At 39.5% G+C, this 27,081-nt stretch overlaps 1 protein-coding gene across 1 annotated transcript; it reads left to right on the top strand.

Moving 5' to 3' along the window:
* The first annotated feature begins 46 nt into the window (after nt 1-46).
* Nucleotides 47-27,081, top strand: LOC149812566 (uncharacterized). The gene is made up of 19 exons (XM_089993085.1): nt 47-170; nt 5,978-6,060; nt 6,187-6,460; nt 6,576-6,595; nt 6,704-6,997; nt 7,193-7,339; nt 12,176-12,820; nt 13,448-13,582; nt 13,861-13,912; nt 16,885-17,161; nt 17,333-17,410; nt 18,424-18,558; nt 20,958-21,076; nt 23,907-24,209; nt 24,285-24,372; nt 24,547-24,652; nt 24,733-24,843; nt 26,126-26,289; nt 26,718-27,081. The coding sequence occupies exons 1-19, from the start codon at nt 47-49 to the stop codon at nt 27,079-27,081; spliced, it is 3,519 nt and encodes a 1,172-aa protein (XP_089849211.1).

The following is a 27,081-nucleotide window of genomic DNA, read 5'->3' as shown; positions in this document are numbered from 1 at the left end:
CACTGGTGCTCATGATGCCAAGGAAGTATAGAATTTCATGTGGCAGATGGAGAAATTCCATGAAGCAAGCTTTGTCAAGGATGAAGCAGTTAAGGTTCGAGCCACCACAGCGTGGTTGGCTGATGATGCCATTGTCTGGTGGCGAAAAAGATACAGTGACATGGAGAATGGTCTCTGCACAATTGATACATGAGATGACTTCAAAAAAAAGTTGTAAAGTCACTTTCTTTCGATAGACACCAATTACTTGGCGTACAAGAAGATGATGGGACTAAAGCAGATTGGGTCAATCCATGACTACGTCAAGACTTATTCAGCCCTCATGTTGAAGATTATAGATATAGAGGAGATAGACCACCTCCTTTATTTCATGATGAGATTACAGCCTTGAGCAAAGCAAGAGTTGCAGAAGCAAAAACCTTGGGATCTTGCTAGCACCTTAGTAGCAACAAAAGTACTATCAAAATTTCAGCAAAACCTGAGTTTAAGGGAAGATAGTTGAAAAAGATAAGTTTTGGGGACAAAAAGCAGAATGATAATCGGAAGACAAACAAAATGCCCAAGGGAAAAAACGTCAAGACAACCAAAACCAAAATTATCAAGGATGGTATAACGGTAACAGGAATTATCGTGGAAATTACAAGAATGACCCACCAGAGGACCAACCAAGGATGGGCATGCTATAAAGAGTATTGATGCTCAAAGAAGTGAGTGTTGGCATGCCTTCATTCAGCAAGGCACTCATGTACGTGGATGTTATCGTGAATGGAGTGGCCAGTCAGGCCATGGTCGATTCAGGTGTCGCCCATAACTTTATCTTTCAGGAAGAGGCAAAACGAGTGGGCTTAAAGTCTATGAAAAAGGTGAGACGCATGAAAGCGGTGAACTCGAAAGCGAAGCCAATCCTCGGCAATATAAAACCCGAAAAAAAAAACTTGGATTCAGGTCAGATCCAGACTTAGACCTGATCCAGACCCAACCTGAGGCCACCGCCTCTCGTGCCTTCTAAAGACAGCGAGGCAAAGGAGGGGTTTCAAATAGAAACCCCCTTTCCCCTTTGCTCTCTCATTTTCTCTCCCACTCTCACCTTCCTTCCGCTCGGTAGACCTCCGGCGAGCTCCCCTCCAGTGAGCTCCTGTTCGACGAACCCCCTCACCCGCAGCTCCCTCTCGTCTGTCGATGCTGGTGACCTCGGTCCCTCTCGTCGTCCCCTTGCAGGTAACCCCCGGCTCCCCTCTCTTTCTACTTCTTCTTCTTCTTCTTCTTCATTTCCCCTTTTCTCTTCTTTGGCAGAATGGTAGGGGTGACACTCCCTGCCGTCTACATTTAGTCAGTTGACAGGGGCTAAAGCCCCTGCCTGACATCTTTCGATAGGTCAACAGGGGTGACGTCCCTTGCCACCTGCGTTTAATTGGTCAACAGAGGTTTTAGCCCTTGCTTTTAATGTTCTGGTAGGTCGGCAGGGGCGACACCTCTCTGCCGCCTATGATAAGGCTTTCAGCAAGGGCTCGTTGGCCTCTGACTCACTTTTTGGCAGGTCGGCAGGGGCCTCGCCCCTACCACTTGAGTATTCTCGGCAGGCAAGGACAAAGCCCTTGCCCCCGATCCTTTCTGTTTCCCTTTTTTGCCAGGGAGGGTTCAAGCCCCCTCACTGTCTTCTTGTTATACATGTTATGAGGGAGGAGCTTGGCCCCCTCCCTGCTTCCTTTTTTTGCTAAGGAGGGGATGAGCCCCCTCCCTGTCTCCTTGTGGTATGGGTTACGAGGGAGGGGCTTGACCCCCTCCCTATTTCTCCTTATCGCAAGGAAGGGGGCTAAGCCCTTCCCCCCAGTCTCCCTGCGCCTTCTCCTTCTAGTAGGCAGGAGTGTCGCCCCTGCCTCTGCTAATTTCGACAAGCAGGGGTGAATCCCCTTGCCTCCCCCTCTTTTGATCGACGGGCAGGGGACTCATCCCTGCCTCCTTGCTCCTTTGGCAGGTAGAGGTGAAGCCCCTTGTCTCCCTTGTTTTTGGTTAGGCAAGGGCTTTACTCCTACCTCTCTTCCACCTTGTCAGGTCGGGGCACAACCCCTGCCTACTCTCATTTTCGGAAGGCAGAGGCGCAGCTCCTACCTCTGTCTGATTTTTTGGAAGGCAGGGGCGCAACCTCTGCCTCTACTTGAACCGTCGACAGGCAGAGGTGTAGCCCTCTGCCTCCCAGTTGTTTGCTGACAGCAGATTAGCAGGGGCTCGGGGCCCCTGTCCCTGCTTCTTTCGCGTTCAACAGGTTCACAGGAGCACGATGTCTCTGCCTCTGCTTCTTTCACGTCAGAACAATGGCAATGCCTTTGTCGTCTCTACCTTTTTTATTGAGATAGCATGTTGATGTCTTGCTTTTGCAGCTCGTACGATGGATCTCGCCCGTGCCCCGCGACCTGACCCGTTAATCGCTTATACCCACAGACGCCAACAAGCTCGCAACTCCTCAAGGTAGGGAAAGACTTCACGGAGGACTTGTACAATTGAATTGAGTTCAATTAACTAAAAAGGATAATTAAATAAATATATATGCATATATATATATATATATATATATATATATATATATTTATACTAGTACACATTTAACTCAAGGATGCAGTTTCGCAATCCTTATCCTTTACTTTCTGTCATATTTTTCCTTTGTCATCGCGCTTTGCGCCCAGGCTCTTGCTTTTGCAAATGTTTCATTACTGCTTTTTCATTGCAGATGATGCTTAGGTTTTCGCTCATTGCATGTGCTATAAAGGCATCCTCGTGGAGGATGCAAAGGCATTTACTGCTCTTTCTCTTATGATAAGAGTTAAGTTGAGAGCTTAACGATACATCGTCGTATAAGGAGATGGATACCTCACAAGGATCCTGACTCTTTGAGTAAGCAGTTCTGCAGAGTAGACTTGAGATTTTAGGGAGCTGCGCAAAAGCATCAATGATTGCCCAAATTAAAGCATTTGGAAGGATGTGATTGGTTGGTTGTGTACGTCTATTCGACATATCTCAGGTAACTCTGAATTGAAGCTTGAGCGAACTTCTTAGCGGGGGGGGTCTATTGAGAAACCTGTATCTTATCTATTGAGGCCGATATCGAGTCATGCGAGACATGTAGATACCCCGATAGCGGATGAGATTCTAGAAAATCGCATGTCAAATGTTGGCACAAGCTGTTGGTTGTTTTAAAAGATAAATAATGTCAAAAGTAAAGTTTGAGAAACATTACATCTTTGTGAAACACTTCTGTTGAGGCTTCTATTGAGGAGCTATACCCCTTTCATCCTAGATTACTCGTAGTCGTGCACTACACACTAGTACTATAATGATCATATGAGATGGTTGTGCGACCTCGAACAGTGCTAAATGCATAATATTATAAACACATAAAAATAAGATCGCCTTCACAGGTAAGATGCTCATTTGGTCAAAAGAACAGAGCATATAAAATGAGTCATTAGTTAATTTATCCCTAACGCACTCATTCGCTTCTTGTAGTCTATCAAGGGAGATGACAGAGTGATACACACTCCAATGGACAGGTTGTTAACAACCACCCCACGGGCAAAGATTCGACCTCCCCAGTCATTAGAGTTAGGGGAAGAGACTACCAGACATTATCCTAGGTGGTAGATCCCATGGACTTCTGCAGAAGTTGGATACATCCGTTGCCAAGTACATGTCTTTGGAGAATCCTCTTTCAGCTAAAGCCATCCCCTTAGGAGCAGACTCAACTAGCTATTCGGGTTATTAAAAATACATAGAATAACAGACGCCCAAACTAGTCTCAGTTGTTTCTATAATTTAACTGTGCGTACCGACAGACCAGTACTATCAAAACATAAAGTTTGTTCATACTGGTTGATGGGTCATAAGACTTTTGTGTGTTTTGAATACGTATTTTTGTCAAGTAAAAGCTTATCGATGAAATTACGTATGACTTTGGTGTCTCCGAGATTCTTATGATTATGATGCTTATGCAAGTAAATGACATGTCACGCCTACATAGTTGTATTGCAGAAGATTGCATTATGATTGTTTGTGTGAATATATCACACCTGTATAACATGATTGATAAGTATCATGAATATTTGATTAAAATGTCTTGAAGATATGTGCGTGAGTTACACGCTAGGAAGGTCGAATGCGATGTTCTTTGAGATAAGAATTATGAATGCATATGATGATGCAATGATCTGAATATTTGCACATATGACTTGAATCTTATGTGATTTGTTTTACCATGTGAAGTGATACGATGCATATTACTGGTATACATGCTTATGCCCATATTGGTGGCTACTGACCCGAAAAGTGGTCAATTGTTCGGAGTAGTCGATTGTATTGATGCATGTATCACTGAGTATGGTATCTGTTGAGGACCTGATCTCCAAAGGATTATCTGCGAGGGTGTATATGATCAAGATCAGGTGACCTAGCTAGAGCGATAGAATCTCTGTGAGGATGTACATTGTTCAAGAGCGGGTAGCCACAAAGACGGTGAACTCCTGTGAGGAAGTGTATGGTCCAAGACCAGGTATACCATCTAGGGCGGTAATTCCTTGTGAGGTTGTACATTTCCCAGACCAGGTGATCCGTCATTGATCTTGTTAATTATAATAGTGGCTATCGACCCTGAGAGCGGTTATTTGTGTTGATGCGTGTATTACAATAATTTTTATTGGATATGGAATTTGTTGAGGACCGGGTTTTCAAAGGATTCTCTTTGAGGGTATGTATGATCAAGATCTGGTAATCGGCTAGAGTGGTAGATTATCTGTGAGGATGTACACTGTCCAAGAGCGGGTAGTCACAAAGACGGTGAACTCATGTGAGGAAGTGTATTGTTCAAGACTAAGTATACCATCTAGAACGGTAATTTCTTGTGAGGCCGTACATTTTCTAGACCAAGCAATCCGACGTGAAACTTGTGATTTTTTATTACCATAAAAAGTTATGGTGAGCTGTGATGATCTTCTGAGATTGTTTGAAATAGCCAGTTATGAATCTATAGATTTGGCTTTCTGTTTTAGCATGATTTCATGCAGAACTCAGATTTGAGAATCAAATCTTTATTGATTTTAGATCATGATCATGTTTTGGACCTTTTATGGAAAGGTAGGCTTTTCTGAGAAAGTATGACGCCTTAAGTGAGTCATAACAGGTGACAGTTGGCCGCGTAAGGCCTTGAGAGATGAGAATAAATTAAGGTTGTTCAGAATAAAGAGTTTGTTAGAAATAGTGAGAGCGACAAACGATGACCTAATAATGATTAAATATAGAGATCATGTTCAAGGAACGAAAACAAGCTAGAGCAATGTCTCTTTGTGTCTCTTCATCTGTGTCGAATCAAGTAGAAGATAACATTTTTTATAGTCTTCTGCTAAACCCTTTTTATGGCTCTGTATAAACTCTTGCGAAGACAAAAGTTTAATCACACATATGTTTTGTTCAATCGAGCTTTGAACTGCTTACCTGCTAACTGTTGATCTGCTTTAAACAGCTTAGCATGCTGAATTAAATACTCTTAATTTAGTTTCTTGTAGTCTCTCTTGTGCACCTACTAGTTTTTCGTGAAACTAAACCATTCAATGGGTACATGTGATGATTAAGTACACTACGGGCGATGGCGCGATTGCAAGATGACTTTAAGACTTTTTTTCCTACTCTTAGCTCGCGTCTCGGACGTTTTTTGGTTTTGTCACCGATTTTTCTTTGGATATCTGAATTTTATACTGGTTGAGAACTTCTTTAAATGAAAGTGGTTTTTCCAAGTGTTTTGCAAGTAACATGGATTATGAATTTTGGTTCTTTTAGCTAACATGCTCAAAGTTGTCAGCTTGCTTTTCTGAATTTAACAAAAGAATAGTCTTCCGCTTATTTCATAAACAAACTCTGAAAGGAAAGAAAATTTTTCTAGTATCTTGTTTGTTTTCTGAAAGGTTCTCAAGTTTGAAATTTTGGGGCGTTACAGGCAAGGCGAAAAATGTGATTGTTAAGATGGAAGATTGGTTGGGCACAACCAACTTCTCGGTAGCACCACTCGATGACTTTAAGGTGATCCTTGGCATGGAGTTCTTATGGGCGAACAAAGCCTTTGTCATGCCCCACTTGAATGTCGTGTCTATTATGGATAATAAATGCTCGTGTATGGTTTTTGCCCGTCCTATTGACACTTCGTAGTTGCGAACGATCTCTGCGATTCAGTTGAAGAAGGGCATCAAGCAGGAAGATAAGACATTCTTAGTGGCCCTCCGTGAAGCCAAGTCTGTGAAGCAAGTAGATACCCCATCTAGTTTGTTCCCTGTATTGGAAGAGTTTGAGGAGATGCCTCTCAAGCTCTTAAAGAGATTGCCTCCTCGAAGGGAGGTAGATCATGAGATTGAACTTCTGTCAGGCATGAAGCCCCCTGCTATGACCCCATACCGCATGGCTCCACCAGAGTTGAAGGAGTTACGTATGGAGTTGGATGATATGTTAGCCTCTGGCATTATTCGTCCCTCAAAAGCACCCTTTGGAGCACTTGTGCTTTTTTAAGAAGAAACATGATAGGTCTCAATGATTGTGTGTAGACTATCGGGCACTGAACAAGGTAACGGTCAAGAACAAGTATCCTCTGTCATTGATCATCGACCTATTTGATCAGCTGACCAATGCCTAAGTGTTTTAAAAGCTAGACTTGTGATCGAGTTATTGGCAGGTCAGGATCGTAGAAGGAGACAAGCCCAAGACTATGTGTGTGATGAGATATGACACATACGAGTTCTTGGTTATGTCTTTCGGTCTGACGAACGCCCTTGCAACCTTCTCGACCCTTATGGACAAAATCTTTTACCTCTACCTGGACCAGTTTGTAGTTGTCTACTTGGACGACATCATTGTCTACAACAAGAATTTGGAGGAGCATGCACGTCACTTGCGTATTGTGTTTCAGTTGTTGAAGGACAATTATCTATATGTGAAACGGGAGAAGTGCCTATTCGGGCAAGCAGAAGTAAAGTTCCTGGGCCATGTTATTGGACATGGCATATTGCAGATGGACCAATAGAAAGTTCAAGCCATCATGGAGTGGAAGCCTCCCTCCTTTATGTCAAAGCTACGACCATTTTTGGGACTCGTGAATTACTATCTTTAGTTAATTGAGGGTTATTCTCTGGCTTGTACTCCTCTTTCAAATTTGCTTTGGAAGAATCGAAGTTGGGATTGGTCGGACGCAAGCCAAGCAGCCTTCGAAGAGCTGAAGAGGGTTGTTACTAGTGATCCAGTATTGAGGTTGCCCGAGCACACGAAGATGTTTGAGATCTACACAGATGCTTCAGATTTTACTATCGGTGGAGTGCTCATGCAGGAAAGGCACCCAATCACTTTTGAGAGTTGCAAATTAAAGGATGTTGAGCGACGATATTGCGTGCATGAGAAAGAAATGACTGTAATCGTGCATTGCTTACGGGTTTAGCATCACTACATCTTGGGATCTCAGTTCATCGTTAAGACGAACAACATAGCCACTAGCTACTTCCAGACACAAAAGAAGCTTAGCCCTAAGCAGGCTAGATGGCAATAGTTCCTGTCATTGTTTGACATGGTCATGGAGTATAAGCCCGAAAAGACCAATGTCATAGCTGGTGCACTAAGCAGAAAGGCTGAGTTGGCGGCCTTGCAAGAAGAGAAAGTTTTGTCTGCTTAGCCTCAGAGCGACCTCTTTGACCGCATTCAGGAAGGCATCCAGTCAGATCCATCAGCTCAACACTTGGTGATCCTAGTTCAACAAGGGAAAACCAAGAGATTCTTGATGCAAAACAAACTCCTTGTGACTAAGAGCGGTTGCATTTTTGTACAACAATAGGGATTATTGTGGAGATTGGTGATCAAGGAGTGTCATGATACTCGGTACTCAGGGCACCAGGAGCAACATTGGAATCTCGCTTTAGTAGAGCAGGCCTACTACTAGGCTTTTATGTGGGATGATATTGAAGGGTACGCTCGCACTTGCCTGATCTACCAGCAGGATAAGCTGAGTAATCAGAAGCCTGCATGACTACTCAAGCTTCTTCCTATTCTAAGTCGTCCATGGGAGAGTATCTCCATGCGCTTCATTTTGAGACTACCGAAGGTAAACGACTACAGTTCGATCTTTGTGATGATGGATCAATTCTCGAAGTATGCTATTTTTATGTTGATGTTGTCCACCGATACAGTCGAGCGAGTCACAGGTTTGTTCGTGAAGCATATTATAATCAACTGGGGGATCCTAGAAAACATTGCCAGTGACCGCGGCCTGCGCTTTACAGGAATTTTTTTGACAAAAAGTGTTTCAATTGTTGGAGATGGAGTTGCACTTTTCAACGTGCTTCCACCACCATACAGATGGCCAAAAAGAGAGAACCAATGCTCTCCTTGAAGAATATCTGCGACACTTTGTAGGTTCAAATAAGAAAGACTGGATAGACCTTCTGAACGTCGCTCAGTTCTCTCATAACCTACAAAAGTGTGAATCTATTGGTCTTAGTCCCTTTGAGTTGGCAATGGAGAGATAGCCCCGGACACCACACACCATCATGGTGAACTATAAGGGCAAGGCGCCACTTGCCTATCATTTTGCACAAGACTGGCAGGATCAAACATAGCTAGCCAAGGTGTTCCTGCACAAAGCTACCAAGAGGATAAAGAAGTGGGAGGATCAGAAGCATCGCCCTGTGGAGTTCAAAGTCAGAGACCTAGTATTAGTCAAGTTGTATCCCGAGAGAACCAGGATCTTTCGGGGTCTACATCAAGGACTCGTTCACAAATACGAAGGCCCCTTTCCTATCATCAAGCATATAGGCAACCTCTCCTACAAGCTTGAAGATCCTTTGCACTTTAAAAAACATTCAGTCTTCCACGTCAGTAACCTAAAGTCATTTCATGTTGATGAAGAAGGCATCAGCTGTAACCAGCCGATGTGAGTGTCAGCACCTCTCCGCACAACTGACACCAAATAAGTAGAATACATCATGGATTATCTGTGCAATCATCAAGGACATATCAAAGAGTATCTTGTCAAGTGAAGATGATTGCTAGAAGAAGAAATTAGTTGGGAGAAAGCGAAGAACATTCACCAGTTTTTCTTAGCAGTGGAGGAGTATGAAGCATGAGCTCTGTTATCGAGGACATTGATAGCTTAGGTGGGAGATAATATTAAGCCCAAACTTTTTGCACAGTTTTTGCCTTGTACTAAGCCTATCGAAAGCCCTGCATGACTCACATGGGCCTTTTGGTCATATAATGTTTATATAGCTTTACATGCATGTAATTTGCATTTTTCTTAATGAGATTGTAGTGCACACCACTATTGTATATTTCTCGCACTCAATGAATTGATTGTTATTGAACGTTCCTCGCTTCCCCTCTATTCTCTCATTTTCTCTTTACTCTTTTTTTTTACTTTGTGTTATGGTTGTATGCTTGTAATCGTGCGTTTGCATGTAATACTGTCTGGGCAATTATTGCTTCAAAAGATTTGCTGTATGCACTTTTGAAACTCGCTAAAAAGCTTGTTGAGTCAAAGTTTCCAAACGCTGCACGGACATCTTAAATTTAACCTTTTACAACACGATCCTCAGATAAAAGACTGTGACACTATGGAGGATGCACCCACCTACCTTTGATCACAAACAAGACAGTGGTATCCTGTAGCCACACTAGCGGCTCAGCGCCATGGCTGCAAGAGTGGATCCCCCAAAGTAGGACGTTCGATGGTCGAGATTCAATATCACTAAGTTGCGGTGGTGTTCAGCATGACTGGATATGTCGTCGCCTGTTTATAGGAGTCATAACGTCCTTGGGGCGAGTCAGAATGTCTAGAGACTGCCTTGCACCTACCCACGAAGCGTCGGCACGTTAGTAATGCTCGGGGCAGGGCCCACCACTGTTCCGTTACTCGGCCCTGTGTGCAACTGAAGGCAACGTGGGTCGTTCCACCCCACTGCCCACCCCCTCACCCTCCTTCCTTTCTTTCTTCCCTCTCTCTCTCTCTCTCTCTCTCGTCATCTCACCGGCGTGACTAGCAAAAAAATAACCGCGACATCGTCCAAAATTTACGATAACAGCATTCTTTGGTTTATCCTGTCCTCCGTTTTGAAAAGCTGGAAAAACTTAACGTTAACAAAAAAAAAAACAAAGAAAGAAAAGGCCCACCATTCACATCACACCGACCATTCAAAAAAGCATGCCATGACTTGACCTTATATCTAAATGACGAACATACACCCAGCCTCACCACCCTTATCTCATTCACACGGTTCTTTGTGGAGGTACACGGCAAAAACTCCTCCTTTTCCTAAATTGTGGTTTTAGAAATTAACGATACGGGTCTGTTTGGTCATGTTTTTGAGATGAATAAAATACATAGAATGATTAGGGCCAAGTTAAGTTAGTATTTTCTTTGTACTTGTATAAACATCAAATATATAATGACATATATTTTCCACTAAAGAACCAGATGATCGGTAGGTTTGTTTGAAAACAAGGGGAATCTGGGAATTGAATTTCTTTGACCTTGAAACCCATCGAAACGTAAGTGACGCTCTCATATATATTATCATTATTGCGGGCCAGCAATTATCCAACGTTGGGCATAAGGATCTTTCTTTCGGACTATTGCCATTTGCAACTCACATGTCTGATGAGGAACGCCCACATGGCATCGCACTGGCAGCTCAAAATTCAAAATTAGAAAGCAGTGTCCCCGCCCCAAGGAGTGGGGGGGGGGGTGAGGCAATGCATCGCCACTCTGCGAAAGCTAAAGCCAATGCGTAGGCGTAGCATAGACAAGGGGTCTTAGCCTTGGAGTTTTACTCTACTGGCACGACAACAATAGTTATGGCAGGCTGAGCCAGCCCTACCGGGTATTGGTGTTTCTTTCCAAAAAAAAAAAAAGCGATGTCCTGTTTTCGTAGTTTGGTAAAGTTACAGGGCTGTTTTTTTTTTTTTTAACTCGGTTCACTTATGGCAGTTTTCCCATGAAAGAGGGAATAATGCTATTTCGCATTTTTCTACACTATTTCCTTTTCTATTCAATTAATTAATGCCTCCCCTTCTTTTTCGCTACCTTTTTCTTTATTTTGAAATAATGGGAAAGAGGGAACGGCCTGTGCCTGTGTGAGTGCAGGGCAGTGGAGCAAAGAGCGAGCGAGGGTTTCGACCATCGGATTCCGATTTCCATTCCACCCCCCCCCTGAGAAGACGAGTGTCAGAGAGGCCTTACCCTACTAGCCCCACCCGGACGATCTCCCATACAATCGAAAACTAGGATAGGACAATCCCCCAACGGGAACAAAGAAAAGAGGAATCCTCTCTACCATCGTTTTTCTTTGTTCTTTTTTTTTATTATTATTATTACTACTATACTATCTGTTCCCTTCGTAACACTGGAGGCGTTTGCTTCAAACGTAAGCAAGTGTGAGTGAGTAGTTCGTCTGCGGATGACCGATCTGTCTGTCTGTCGAGTTCACTGTGGCAGAGATCTGCAACCTTGTTTAATCCGTCGAGAAAAATCGGGGGGTTTGTATTATTTCTTTTTATTTTCTTTTTACCTCAGTTGTGCAATTTCGGGTCGTGCATTGTGAGTTATAGCTTTGAAGGGTTGTTGTTATCGCAGGTGAAAGTGAGATCGCCATCAAGAGAAGATGTTCACGGATGGTCTGGATCCTAATGCCGTCAAATGGGTTCGAGAGGCCAGTTTTTCTCCCTCTGTTTTTTTTTTCTTTTACCTTATTTTCTCCCGAAGCAACTTTTTTTGGATTTTTCCAGCTTAGATTCACACTATTCTTTCCTCCCTCTGAAGATCCGAAGATTGTGGGTACCCATTAGTATTCAGTGTTAGTTTCTATGCGTTTTTCTCTTCTCCTATCCTATATGTGGTAAATGTGGATTCTTATTTTTTAAAATTGAATACTAGTGATCTGTCTGGTTATTTTTAAGCATCTGCATCCCTTTGTATTCTGCAGTCTTGGAGATTGAAATAGAGGAAAGGGGATTTTAAATGGGTCATAATTGTTGCATTCTAAGGATTTTTCTTTTCCTCATAGTCGTTTTGAACTGTTGATCTGTGCGTCCACTCTTTCTTTGTTCCTTGCAATTTTGAGAGAGATATGGGAAGGAGACGGTTGATATTTTATGGTACTTTTTGCAGGGTTCTGGCACAAAACGCAATCCTGAGATTCAGTCTTCCTTTAACCAGAGGTCAAGGTATGATCCAGTGCACGCTGTTAGAAATGGGGGCAGAGGCTTTGGGCTTCCTCCTACAAGGCTGAGAGGCGTTCACTTGCCACATGGGGATGTTGAGGACAGTGGCTTTGGGTCGGAGACGGAAGCGACTACAGACTCGGAGGAAGATATTTATGGTGGGAGGTATTCGCTCGATTCTTCACCACAGGCTGAGAAGCAGTGGTATCAGAAGCACAACAGAGGGTTTGAGCGAAACATGCCTGATAGCGTCAATGGTATATACGTTCCCGTCTCACGACAGCAGCACAATTCTGATAACATTTACTCTGACTTTAGTTCATCGAGGGAGACAATGACCAGGCACAATTCTAGGGCTAATGTGGATGCCCGGCCGGTTCCTCCATCAGAGAGGCCTGGTACAAGAGTGGACAGATACCAAAATCAGCAGAATGAATATACTGAAGATGAATTGTCTGATTCTGCAGGCAGCTCTGAATATATGAAAAATGCAGAAAGCAACAACACAATCAATGATGGAAGAAGATATGTTGTAGAAAGCTATTTATCTTCCAGTACTATGTCACAGACAGATATTGAGGGCATGGACAAGGCAATGTGTTCATCTTGGTCGTTGATAATTAATGCTTGGCATAGTAGTAGCATGTTCTGTTGAATGGTTGATATGTCACTCTATCCTCATGTTTGAGGAATGCGTAGGGTAGTGGTTGGTCCAATTATTCTACGAGTTATTTAATAGGAGATATCTGATTTAACGTTTTACTGTTTTATTAATCTCCTCCCCCTGAATTAAGCATGTTAATTTAATAATAACTATGGACAATACCTTCATGATTTAAACTGGATGATCCGTCCGTCCTTTGCTCTACTGGCCTTTGCTAGTAACAAAACAAATTCTCAATTTGACAAGGCACATCTTCAAGTAGGATCTCTTAATTAGCTGGACGCCTTACAGTTTTGGCTTCATTATGCTTAACCTTTATATTGAGGGTGTTAGTTTTTATTTGTTCCTTATTGGTCATGGATGTAAGTTAATACGGAACTGTTGTTTGTTGTAATGGATTTGTTTCTCACCTAATTTTTCCGTTAATTACTGTTTCATTTCTTTTTATTTTTGGAGGAATTTAGTTCTATGTTTCTAATTGAGAGGGTCTGAACACTGAAACTTTGATCTGTATTAGGGTGCTATCTTATCATGATTTTGTGTTTGTTCTGTTAGATTGAAATAGAATTGTGTTATGTGTATGGACAGAGACATTTCGTTCTTAGTGTTGCATATAGTTCAAGGCATGCCTTACAATTTCACCCAGCTGTTGTGAAACCATTCCCACTTGCATCATGGAGTAGCTTTATGGCAATATAGAATTAGCCCTTTTCTATTATCAGATTCATTGGACTTTCAGGCAAAAAATGTCTAGTTTTCAGGATTGCTTTTGAAATGTGAAACAAACAGAGAAAAGTTTGGCTGATATGAATGTTTGGTTGAGCCATACCAATGTATACTGCTGGGCATGCTCCTAACTATGAGTTGCATGAAGTTTGGGGTTTTAACACAATGTCTTCTATCTCTAGGATACTTGGGTAATGTCTGGCCTTTTCTTCATTATTGAGTGAGTTCTTTTTTTCTTTTAGTTAACTATGGGAGAGACTATGAGAGCAGCAGGGATGAAGATACTCTTAACGGGTTGGTTAGAATTTTTTGAATGTTTCTTCACAGATTGTTTACTAACTGAAAAGGTTGCTGGCATCTTCTAATTCACATTTGTCTTCGTTTATATCGAGCATATCTTCATAATTTCTGGAACCCGTGATCACTTGGATTGATGACCGGTGAAAATTTATCAAGAACTTGATAATGTGCATATTCTGTCAAAGTTGTTCCTGAGACTTGCGGTCACCTTGATTCTTCAAGCTGAGGGGAATCATGTTGATTCCAACTAATGCTACAGTGGTTGGGATTTTGTTAGCTGTTAATTGGTTAGTGGTATCAACCACTCCTGGATTTTCTCTGCATTAATTATAATTAGGGAATTTTCTCATAAAAAATGTATCTATCACATGTTTTTTTCACCTTTTGGATTTTTTGATCGAGGCATTGAAGCCTATATGTTGACTGCTGCATTGCCTGATGTCTTTTTAAAAAATGATACAAGTAAAAAGAAAAGGGGAAAGAAAGTTATATTTGAAATTGTTCCTGAAATTCTACTAGGGAGGGGGGGGGTGAATAGTGGATTTGATTGCGGATCGGAAATTAAAAAATAATTGCAGTCAACCTAAAGAGAACACAGGATTTTTACTGGTTCGGTCAAGCCCCTGACCTACGTCCAGTCCTCAAGTCTTACCACTTGAGTATTTCAATATTTCCTCCTTGTCAAACCCAACAAGGATAAATATTACAACACCCTCTTATAGACAACCCTTTACAGGTCTTCTTCTCAATCCCGAGAAGGATCAATACTACAACACCCTCAAACAGACATCCCTGTAGAGGTCTTCTTCTCAATCCCGAAGGATCAATACTGAAAAACTGAAAGATTACACATTTTTCCTGTAGAACCTTCAAAACAATATGCAATAGATGGATGCACTTTTAGAATATCTCAAGTTTTGAAGATTCACTCAGAATGTTCTCTTTTCAAAAGTAGAAAGAATAACCACTCGAGAGAATGAATTTTTCTTTTTGATTTTTCTCAATACAAATTCTTGATCTTGTCAATAAGTTGTCTGTGTTTTTTCTATATGTATATGACACCTTTTTGTTTGTATATATAGGTTTACAAAAAGACGTGTCTTTTTTGAAACACTATTTCAAATGAGTGTACTTTTTTATATGAGACACCTTGTCTCTTCAAGACATCATTTCTTTTATGAAAAAGTTGTGTACTTTAGACTATAATAATTTGTGTGCCATTTCACTTTTTCATAAGTCATCATTACTTGAATAAATGCTTTGTTTAAACAATAAATGTTTGTGCATTATATAAATAATGCTTTTACTACAAATCATCAATTTTCAATTAAATGATTTGAAGTACAATAAATGCTTGAGTATTTAAAATAATGAATATTTTACAAATCGTCATTTCTTGAATAAATGCTTTGAAGTATAATTAATGCTTGAGTAATACTTAAATTACAAATAGTCATTTCTTGAATAAATGCTTTAAAGTATAATTAATGTTTGAGTAATACTTAAATTACAAATAGTCATTTCTTGAATAAATGCTTTGAAGTATAATTAATGCTTGAGTAATACTTAAATTACAAATCGTCATTTCTTGAGTAAATGCTCTTATATCATGAGCTATTATATCTTTTCAATAGTTGTCTTTTATATAAATGCTTTTGAAATCATCAATAGTTGTCTTTTTCATAAATGCTTTTGAAATCATGAGCTATTATGTTTTATCAATAGTTGTCTTTCTTATAAATGCTTGTAGGAAATACAATGATTGTTCTACAAGGTTTGATTTAACCTTTTTGAAATAATTCAAAACATACTCGACGATTACTTTGAAAAACTTGTCTTTTTGCATATAAATGACTTATATGTTTAATGTGTGGTTTTAAAACACATATAGAAATATGAATTATGCATGTTTTTTGAAGGTTCTCTTAGATATGACTCTAAGAAGAAAGAAACATTCTTGAGGTAGTCAATCATCTCCATCTTTAAGAGACTTTATGAAGATTTGGCCAATCAAGCTTTTCCTTCAGAATCCAAGTATGATTGCTTCAAATGTTGCACGTGATCACATAGTCTTCATTATTCTTTAGTGAAAGAACCTTGCATCAAATACACGTTAGATACACAACAAATCATATCAAGTCATAATATAACATTTCACATATCATATTAAGCATAAGCACATCATATTATATCAATATCACATCACATATTCATCATCAAAATGTTGTTTCTCAACGGTTCCTATTAGTATCCTTCAAATATGTTCGACCCATTGATTTTATAGATCAATATGAGGCAATCTGGTGTTTATGCAATGCTTAAGTCTAATTTGCAGCATTTTGAGATTGAAAGATATCTGGCTCCTTAGATCCATTTTTATCTTATGAATGTGGTATGCTTAATGTCTCTTATTGGAGTAAGTTTTTGACCTTATTCACACAATAATATAAAAATTGTTGAAAGTGCATCTTTAAGAAAGGTTCTTGGAAAGAGATCACTGACTTCTTTGTCAAAATTTGCTTCTACAGACTTATCAATGTTGTGTGTGAATGCTTTGGAATATGTGTCAGGGCTCCTTAAGTGTTTGGTTTCTCAATTTAGTTTGCTCTCCTGTAGGCAAAGGTGATGTTACTGCTTGAAAACACAACCCCCAACAGGGTCACTAAGTTGCAAATATTTTCCATATAGCATGTCTGTGTCTATACACACACATACACATGCTACCTATCAAAGTGAGCCTATTATTCAATAACATTGGCCTTATTGGAAAGTAGTGATGGAACATTGTTCTTCACTGTGCCAAAAAGTGGTTCCTTTTATTCCAAACTTGATACTTAGAACTTGACTCTCTCTCTCTCTCTCTCTCTCTCTCTCTCTCTCTCTCTCTCTCTCTCTCTCTTTGTGTGTATGCACATGCATATCTCTCTTATGTGCATGTATCTGTGACTGCCTGTTCTCTTCATCAGCTGACAATTTTTTTTGGGGCGATTTTAACCAGGGGGGATTGCATGGCAGAAATTCATATGATGCTGATATCCCGACTGCACCACCATTTCGTGGATCAGGGAAGGAAACCAATCATGCTGTTGATCAAAATTCAACCTCGAGAGTGTCTGCAGTGCCAAAAACTGCAGCTGCTGAGTGCCCCCCAAGAACAGTACAACCAACTCTGGAAAAAAATTTGGGCACTGGGGCTGGTAAGCATGATAAGAAGGAAGGCTGCTTACCTGACAAGCCCATCAGGTATCCATTTTGATCCCCATGTTTTATCAATGATATCTATTTTGTGCCTATAAAGTGTAACCTGCATGATGTGCAGATTCGAGACATTGTTATTACACCATTAAAGATATGCATATAAAGAAACCATATTGTTAGTCATGCTAATATGCCTATCTCCACATATTCCTCTAGGGCTCCCTCTTTTGGTGCTGATGCAGCTATTTCATCTTCAAGCACAGTTCCTGCCCGAGTCCCCACTTTTCATGTCAGGTAATGTGGGGGTAAATATGTTATTAGACTGTGATTAAGGTGAATCATATGGAACTTGGTTCAGGATATGACTTTAAAATATTGAACTAGCAGGACTGACCATATATTTGTAAATGTTTGTCCTAGAACCAAGGATGTAAGTAGTGTATCGTTACTCGTATCGGTCGGGCCAATAGTAACCCCGTATCGTATCATAAATTTTTAATAAAAATTTTCAAAAAATCCCAAAAAAGCAAGAAAAATAAAAAAAAGTAAAAATTCTAAAAAAATCACATCACATGAAATAATGATGAATTGTACAAAATACAACCATAAAATTACAAATGAAGCATTTATGTCTCTATGAGTTGCATAAGACATCATCAAACATCAACTATCTCACAATAACATTGTAAAATATTAAATATCTTGCAATTAAGAACATGTTATAAGACTCATACTTTCATACTACATAAACAAAAATATTATGGCGATAGTTGCACTCGATTTTCAATCAGTTTTCACTCATTACTTGATTTTCTCATGCCATGACGTATCATCTGATGTCATCTTTGTTGGAGTGTGGAGCCTAATTTCTACTTTTATAAATCTTTAATTTTTGCAGAGATTTTTTACCATAACCCATTTTCTTGAGTAAAAAAATGATGAAAATACATTTTTTTACCTTAACCCACTTCTTTGGGTGAAAAAATGGTGAAAATGTACTTCTAATGGACTCTAGACAAATGGAGAAGTTGGCCTTCAAAAGGTATTTAAAACCCAAAATGAAAAAAAAATTAATTTTCAGCCTTTTTAAAGTTCGCCGAAGCTATATCGTACGATACGGCATGATACAGGGTGTATCATGTGATACACCAGATACAGGTACGATACACACTTGTATCGCAATGCGAATGTGTATCGTATCGTAAACTTCAAAAGTAACGATACTGACAACCTTGCCTAGAACTGTTTGAATTTATTATTTTGATTAACAAATTTCAGTTTTTTTGATTAATTTCATTCAAACTCAGTGGTCAGGGACCATGGCAAACAATGATTGCATATGATGCATGTGTGCGGCTTTGCCTGCATTCATGGGCTGGAGGTTGCATGGAGGCTCCTTTCTTTTTGGACAATGAATGTGCCATACTGAGAAGTGCATTTGGGTGAGTTTAAGTGAACTTTGTCTTTCTATTTTCATTTGATGCTCTTAATCACATGATGGAGCCTCTGTTGGTCACATGGACTTTTCTGATACGGTATGGAGACTATGGATTCTTGAGGAATCCTGAAACTTCCGCTTCAGGTTTATCTTTTGGTGAGGGTACATGTCTCAAAAAAATTTTCTTTCAATGTATGAACTATGTTGCTGAATATAAGCATCTGACTTGTCATACGATACAATCCGTAAATCTTGGTCTTCTTTTTAAAGGTCCCGTTCAACTGGAGACATTCACGGGGCACTTGATTCACGGACAGCCCTGGACAAAGATACCATATTCTGTCCTGATCCTGTCCACGACAGTTACAAGGTGTCCTTGTCCAGCGTTTCCATCAACCATGTTAAAACGTTAGTGTCCATGTGTTTCACATTTGATTCATTATCATGAACAACTTGGATGCAAATGTTTAAAATTTGTGTATTTTGATAAAAAAGAAATTCATATGCTAAGCATAAAAAAATGAAATTCATATTCTAAGCACACAAAAAAAAGAATTTCATATTCTAAGCTTAAGAAAAAAAATCGGATTTAGCATGCATTCACTCAATAAATTGTAAAAATAGGGATTAAAATGCAAAACCGCTAAAATCTAAGCATACATGAAAAAATTTGGATTTATCATGCATTCACTCAATAAATTGCAAAAATAGGGATTAAAATGCAAAACTCCTCAAATCTAAGTATACACAAAAAAAATAAATCTAGAATGCATTCACTCAATAAATTACAAAAATAGGGATTAAAACGCAAAATCCCTACAACTTAAGCATGCTTGAACAAAAATGGATTTAGCATGCATTCACTCAATAAATTATAAAAACAGGGATTAAAATGCAAAATTCCTAAAATTTAAGCATACCTAAGATAAATTCGGATTTAGCATGCAACTCAATAAATTACAAAAATAGAGATAAAAATGCAAAACCCCTAAATTTTATGCATACCTGAAAAGAAAAAATTGGATTTAACACACATTCACTCAATAAATTGCAAAAATAGAGATTAAAATACAAAACCATTAAAATTTAGCCATATCAAAAAAATGGATTTAACATGCATTCACTCAATAAATTGTAAAAATATTGATTAAAATGCAAAACCCTTAAAATCAAAGCATACCAAAAAAATCTTATTTAGCAAACCCTAACCCTAAAATTTGATTTGAGAGAGAGAGAGAGCACCTCCCTCCTTGATGCCTCCACACCAAAGAGAGGAGGCTCTGTTGAGTCGACGCCAGAGGGCAAACGATAGGAGCAGACACAATGGGGGAAGAGAGGGAGCCCATGGGGAAGGGGTGGGTGATTTGGGGTGAGGCGTCGGGTATCCCCTGTCCTCAACGCTTCTCTGTTTTATTTATTTAGTGTATGTTCCGTCTCATCCTACTTTGTTCTGTGCGTAGGGGTGAAACAAAGTAAGATGGCTAAACATCTGTGTGCCCCCACATTTGCGTGATTGCGCAGGCATGCGTGGCCCAACACAGCTGGTGTCTCACGGACGCTGTGTTTTGCTGATTCATACGGCCCCTCAAGGACTCAATGTTTGTAACTTTGTATATCACTATTACTAGATTGATCTTTTTCCCATAGGCTGTGAAAATTTACAGTTGACATCTGCTTCTGGATGTGTGTATGATAGTTCATGGATGACCATTGAATTTGATAGTTTCACGATAAATGATAAACCCCTTATAGACCCTACAAAACCATCCTATTTTTTATTGAAAAAAGCTAATGCAGTGTGGGATTTGGATTTCAAAAGCGATTCTTCAAAATCCTGTCAAAAGCTAATTATCTGCTCCCAATTGCACTTGCAACTGTATTATGCAGCTTAAATCTTTCTAAAGTGCCAATTTTTGGCAACTTGAGGAATATTTCTTCTTTATGCTGCCTTTTCTACTTTGATAGAAGGCATGTGAGGCATTCGTAGTTTCTCTGTTCTAAAAAAAGTTGTGTATATTACTTTCTTTTTTCATGTGGAGAAGTTGTAGATCGCTATGGATTCAATATCATTTTAGATTGTGTATATCAATTGGTTCTAGAATTCCATATTTTGACCATTTGATATTTTCTACTTGTTATTCTATGTGGTTCTATAAATGTATACATCGAGACAAGATTCCACAAATGTGGATTTGCCGGTATTTTCTGCAGTCATTCCAGTGTTATTTTTTTCCTTTTTTTAAATGGGTGATTTTTGTTTTCTTGCTTTGCGGGATGTAGGCCTTTCTCAGGCATATGGGCAATATGCTGGCGTAGGGCAGGCCAGCTTTCCTGACTTTAACATGCCAATTGCACATTCTATTTTATGCTGATGATGATTTCTGCTTTTTGTATTCATTATAGACTGCAACAGATTCTGTTACAATCAGAGGAGGAGCTGTTGGCCAAACGTTCTGCTGATATCGGACCTGAAGGAGCTGCAACAAAGCTAAAGAAAACTATTGGTAGAATGAAGGTGCAAGGTATTCGTCTAAATTAGCTAATTAACGAGCTCTTTTGATGTTTATGGGCTATGTCACATGGGTGCGGGTGCGGCAAAATATATATATATATATAAAGTCCAAAAGTTGGACATAAATGACCCTGGGTGCATTGACTGCACCCAGGGTCAGGTTGACCACACCGGGTGCCGCACCCGCACGTGCACCCACGTCGCGTCCCGTCGCGTCGACACGGGTGCGGCACCCAGTTGGCCGAGTCCCTGTGACATAGTTTATGGGTTTTTGCCATAGTTGTCCCTATCTTATGTGCCCAAGGCAAACTCATCCCTGCCTTATAGCTATTTATGAAAACATTTATTTTTATTAACTATGGCAGAATCGTCCTTGGGGTTAACCCTCATCACATTAGTTGACAAGCTGTCTTCCTTGGGTAGGGATGTCAATGGTTCGGGTTTTGGGTTGGATATCCAACTGACCTGTACCCGATTATTCGGGTTTGTTTAGAAAACTAAACCAATTAGGAAATTAGGTCAGATTTGGTTTTTCTTAATAAAATCTGATCAGATTCGAATTCGAACTCGTTTTCTTATCTGGTTCAGATCGGATTCTCATAAGTTACAATATTTTTTCGAAAAGAAAAATACAATACTCAAATGCAGGACCTCTCGCACATTAACACCTCTTGATGTTGGCAACCAATCATCTCAACAGTTTAATGTTTGTGATCAACTGTGGAATGTTTTTTTCATAGATACTAAGGATGGATTTGACCCAAATTGCATATTTAAGTGGACTTGGGTTGGATTCGGTTATTATTCACAGTTGGACTCATTCGGTTTTAAGTTATTTCTTATTCGTATCCGAATCTGAATCTAGACTCTTATTAGGACATATCCGATTAGTTGGACTTGGAATGCCCACATCCGAATGGAACCCGACTTGTTTACATCCCTATCCTTGGTGAAATGACAAATCTACCCCCCAAGGATTATTTTGGAATAAGTAATAACATAAACGATGTTTCTGGAAAAGGCTGGGGATGAATATAGATTTGGTCTAAAAAACTGACTAATGTGGAAAAGTTACTTTTGTAAATTCTAATATGTTTTTTTCACCAGTTGATTGTCTGGTGGGGAAAAATGTAGATGCTATAGCTATAGGAAAACTGGTCCTAGTGTTCTAATTTGAGTTTAATTTAGTGGAATTTGTTTTTTTATGGGCAAGCTAATGCGCAGACTCCATTAGAGTTGACGCCTTAGTTTTTAAGATTAATATTTTAATACCCAAATTAGCTAAAAATGGATGGAAGGCCCGAGCTAGTTTAGATCATAGAATTGTTTAAAAAAGTTCATTTCAAGTCATGCCCTTTTTTCTTGCTAAACAAAATAAGCATTAAGATTTGAAGGTCTAACATAGAAAAAAAGTGGTATGAATAAAACAGCCAAACAACCGTAATATCTAAATGGCTAAACTTAAAAGAATGACCATGGTGATCTAGACATATGTAGGTTGTGAAGGACCTGGTCCTGTTTTCCATGAACGTATCAAAGCCTTCCTGTATTTTGGTTCAGCTGCACGCTGGTGAGAAATGCCTGAAAATTATACCTGATCTTGTGATGGTCATTGAGGGTCAGCCCCACTCATTGGCTTTGATTCCTCTCCAACATACATACACTTACATTGAAACCAACATTTGCCTGTACAGCCAAGAACCTATCATGCCCAACCGAAATAGTAAACATTACATCACAACATCCTGCTTTGCTGCAGCATGCATCAATCTAGAGAGTGGTTCACAGCAATTGAAGCCAATGAATTGATGAATCTAGTCTGCTCCTTCCATGTGCTTGACCTCTGTCTTCATGCAAATCCCCTAAAAACCAATAAAAATATATGAACAGAACAAAGAAAACCTATGACTAAATTGGAAATCCAAGTGACAAGAGAGAGGGGAGCTAGGGTTATGGTTAAGGCAAAAATACATGAGGAGATCAAACCTGCCGTGTTTGTTGGGCTCAAGATTGAACAGAAAAGTAATGATGCTTCTTAGAGGTTGAAGATGAAGAGTAATGTTGGAGAGTGAGCATAAAGATTGATGTTGATGATATCGGTGCATAGCATTAGGGAAAAGGTGATAATGCATCTCAGAGGTTGAGGATGAGGAAGCTGGTGAAGACAAAGAGGAATGGTAGAGACTCAGGGTAAAGGGTGAAGATGAACAAGATGCACAGCAATAGGAGAAAGGTGCATTACCTGTGAGGTGGTGAATGTGTGTTGAGGTGAAAAAATAGGAACAATAAAAGAGTAAAAAGTGTTTTGGTAAATGCCACATCTTAACCAACTGTGGTCAAACCTTTCGCAACAGTTTATTGGATGACTACTTTTGGAAATAACCATTAGGCGGGGATGGATTTGTCTTTGGCCGACAAGACAGGGACCAATATGGATTATTATTGGAGTCCTGTCTTATCTGAATAGGTTGCATCTTGCATTAGAAAACCTTTAAGATTTTGAGGAAATTCTCAATATTTTTGACGAACAAAAACTTCTTGAGTATATTTGGCATTTGACCATAGAAAAGACCAAACCATGTTCATATATCAAACTTTTTACATTTCACTATCATGATACAAAGTTTTATGAAAAATTTTGGGGACAGAAGGGAAAAGTTTTTATTACGGTCTTTTCATTGACCGGATTGTTCTATACCAATGAATACCTGTTTAGTTTCTTGTTTCACTAAAAGTCGATCCATCTTGATGGAGGCTTCTGACACTTTCTTTCAATGCTTGATCCTTTTTCCTTGTTTATAGAATTCTATATTTGGATCTAAACTGTGTTTATTTTGCAGTACGCAGAGTGAAAATGATGCTGGACATGCCATCAGGCTGCAGGTTTTCATCTTTAAAGCCTTCAGCAGTAAATGTTGAAGCTCTACGTTCTCGCATTTCCAATTTACAATCAACTCTTTCAGCTGGATGGGAAGCAGTCAGAAAAGTCAGGGTTTTACCTCGCGTTTCAGCCAATGCTACTTTCTCTCGCAATAGCTTGGCTTATGTGCAAGCTAGCACACAGTACATAAAGCAGGTTTCTTCACTTCTAAAAGTTGGTGTCACAACTCTTCGTAGCAACTCATCATATGATTTGGTGCAAGGTATTTGTTTTCTGGCTCATCTTGCTTTGTGTTTGTTCTCTCCTGATCTCTGATATTATTTTCATCTCCATGCAGAATCATATTCCTGTTCACTGAGACTGAAAAGTTCCACAGCAGAGGAATCAGTTCGAATGCAACCTGGATCAAATGAAACACATGTCTTGTACGATGATTTTCTCTATGGTCCACATCTCTACTTTTGTTGCTGAAATTTTTTCTAATCAGAAGTTGTGTTTGTATGGTCCTTATCGTATACTTCTTAGTACAGCTAGCACTTCTCTGTTGTTTATTTTCTACTGTGGAAAGCATAGTGATAACTATTGTATTTTGAATCCAGCTTTCCAGACAGTCCAGGCGATGACCTGATTGTTGAAGTTCGGGATTCTAAGGGTACTCTCCATGGACGTGTCCTTGCTCAGGTGGCTACCATTATTGAGGATCCGGTAAGAAAAATCTCATTTCTTGATGTCTAAGGATTAAAGGGTGTCCTTATGTGCTGATGCTCATGATATGGCTATTTCAGAATGACAAACTTCGTTGGTGGTCAATTTATCATGAACCTGAGCATGAACTAGTGGGTAGATTGCAGCTATACATAAACTACGCAACTACTGATGAAAATAATTCTCTGAAGGTACATACTTGACTTACTAATGGTTCCCATTAAACAGCTTCGAAGTTGGTACCCCCATTTATTTAGATGGTAACTGAATCCTCAAACCAATGTGATGTTGTCTCGAGTAACCATATCTGGAAAATGCTTGTAGAAATATTAATTTGTATATTTTTCAGGACAAAGCAAGTTTAATATTCATGTTTTGCCTAATTATTGCTTGAAAATTGAGATGCCTGTGAAACTGTGAGAGACCAAAGCAGTGCTAGTGATACTTCAGAATTACTCTATGGACTCATAAAGCCTGTGTTTGAATACTGTGGCTTTGTGGTTTAAGTTCAGATCTGGCATGGGCCCCACACCAGATCTGATCTTTACTTAAATGAGAGATCTCAGGTCTCCAATCTGAGATCCCCAAAGCCTCTTATTGCTGATGAATCTCTTGCTCAATTGAGGAAGGGGCTGAGGGTGTTGGCCAGATTCATGTATCTGAGATTCCATTATCTCCGACTCATGCTTGAAACAATTATCATGAATCTGCGATCAGGGCAATCAACCACACCAAAGTGTCAGAAACAATCTTTCTAACATTTCAGATTTTGGCTGGAAACTCTGATTCTTCTGATCAGTGTATTAACTCTTATTTCTTTTGACAAAAATCTAGGTACTAGTGTTGAGAGTTGTGGAATGGAATACAGTTGTCTATCCTAGATTGTTTTTTTTAACTTGTATATGCCAACAGTGTGCAGGTAGGTTACATAAATGTGTGATTGTATAATGTGGATTGTGTTTGGGTTGCAATGAAAAGGATAGGGCGCTGGTCATGGAATCGAAGCCACAATGAGTTTAGTCATCCTCATAGTCTGTCTGACACACACACACACACACCTGCACATCCATACTGTTAGAGATTCTTGTGTTTTACCCTTCATACCTCTCTATCTATTCCTATGTGACAGAACAAAAATAGGGGATTTTTTTACTGCTCCCAATGACATATTAATGATGATGAATGCGGGTGGCTGACTTACTCATTAAAAGCAATTCCTGCATGTCCATTCAGCAGCTCACTCTAATTCACACATGGTCTTTGAGGAAAAGGAAGTGAACACAGCACTGCTGTTTTAGGCTGTTCAAAATGGTTTTGGAAACAAAAATTATAAATGTTATCTTAGCTTTCTTAATGTTGTCATCTTATGGTTTCTCGTATTGCAAAATTTGGTTTCTAATTCATGGCAATTTGTGTGTGTGCACATCTTTGCATGTTTTAGTTGGCTAATCTTGTGCCTCATTTGTGTTTCAGTGTGGTCCTGTTGCAGAAACAGTGGCATATGACTTGGTTCTGGAAGTTGCTATGAAAGTTCAACATTTTCAACAAAGGAACTTGTTATTGCATGGGTCATGGAAGTGGCTTTTGGTAGACTTTGCATCTTACTATGGTGTTTCAGATGCTTACTGCAGATTAAGGTAGCATTGCTTAGAATTTTTAGTGGAAAGTTTGAAACAATAACTGCTGCCATTGGCAGTTTGAGTGAAATATAAGTTTTTTTGCATGATTTTTTTTTTAAATCATGATGGTTGTGGTCTGTTTCTTTGTCCTTTTTCTTTTAGTAGTCAGGTCTTAGCCTCATCTCTCAATTTCTAGGTATCTTTCATATGTTATGGACGTTGCAACACCAACTGCCGACTGTCTCATCTTGGTGCATGATCTATTAGTACCTGTTGTGAAGAGTCGCAATGAGAACACTTTAAGCCGTCAAGAGGTGTGTTGATTAATGGTTGTTGGCATTGCTTCCACCGCTATACCTCTTGTCCATTTAATTTTAAGTCGTTGAACATCTTTTCCTGTTTTTTGCTTTTCTTTTTTTTCTCATTCAATTGGTGATGGACTACAGTTACTGTTATGTTATGCTTTATGATCCTATAACCTCAATGTTCTTTCTGGATCAGAAACGCATCTTAGGTGAAATTGAAGAGCAAGCTGATCAAATTCTTGCACTGGTGTTTGAAAACTACAAATCACTGGATGAGTCATCAGCATCAGGGCTAGTAGATATCATAAGGCCTGCAACTGGTTCACCAGCACCTGCTTTAGTGCCTGCTGTGAAGCTATATACTCTTCTTCATGATATACTATTGCCAGAAGCACAGTCATCATTCTGTAGCTATTTCCAGGTAATTGGCAATTTTTCCTGCTTCTGCTGTCTAGAAATTAATGATAAAGATATTTATGATTTGCTGCTATCTTCTTCTATGTAA

Source organism: Nuphar pumila, chromosome 17 (assembly GCF_984573655.1).
Source record: "Nuphar pumila chromosome 17, dmNupPumi1.hap1.1, whole genome shotgun sequence".
NCBI classification, from domain to species: Eukaryota; Viridiplantae; Streptophyta; class Magnoliopsida; order Nymphaeales; family Nymphaeaceae; genus Nuphar; species Nuphar pumila.
This window is presented reverse-complemented; position numbering and strand designations above follow the sequence as displayed.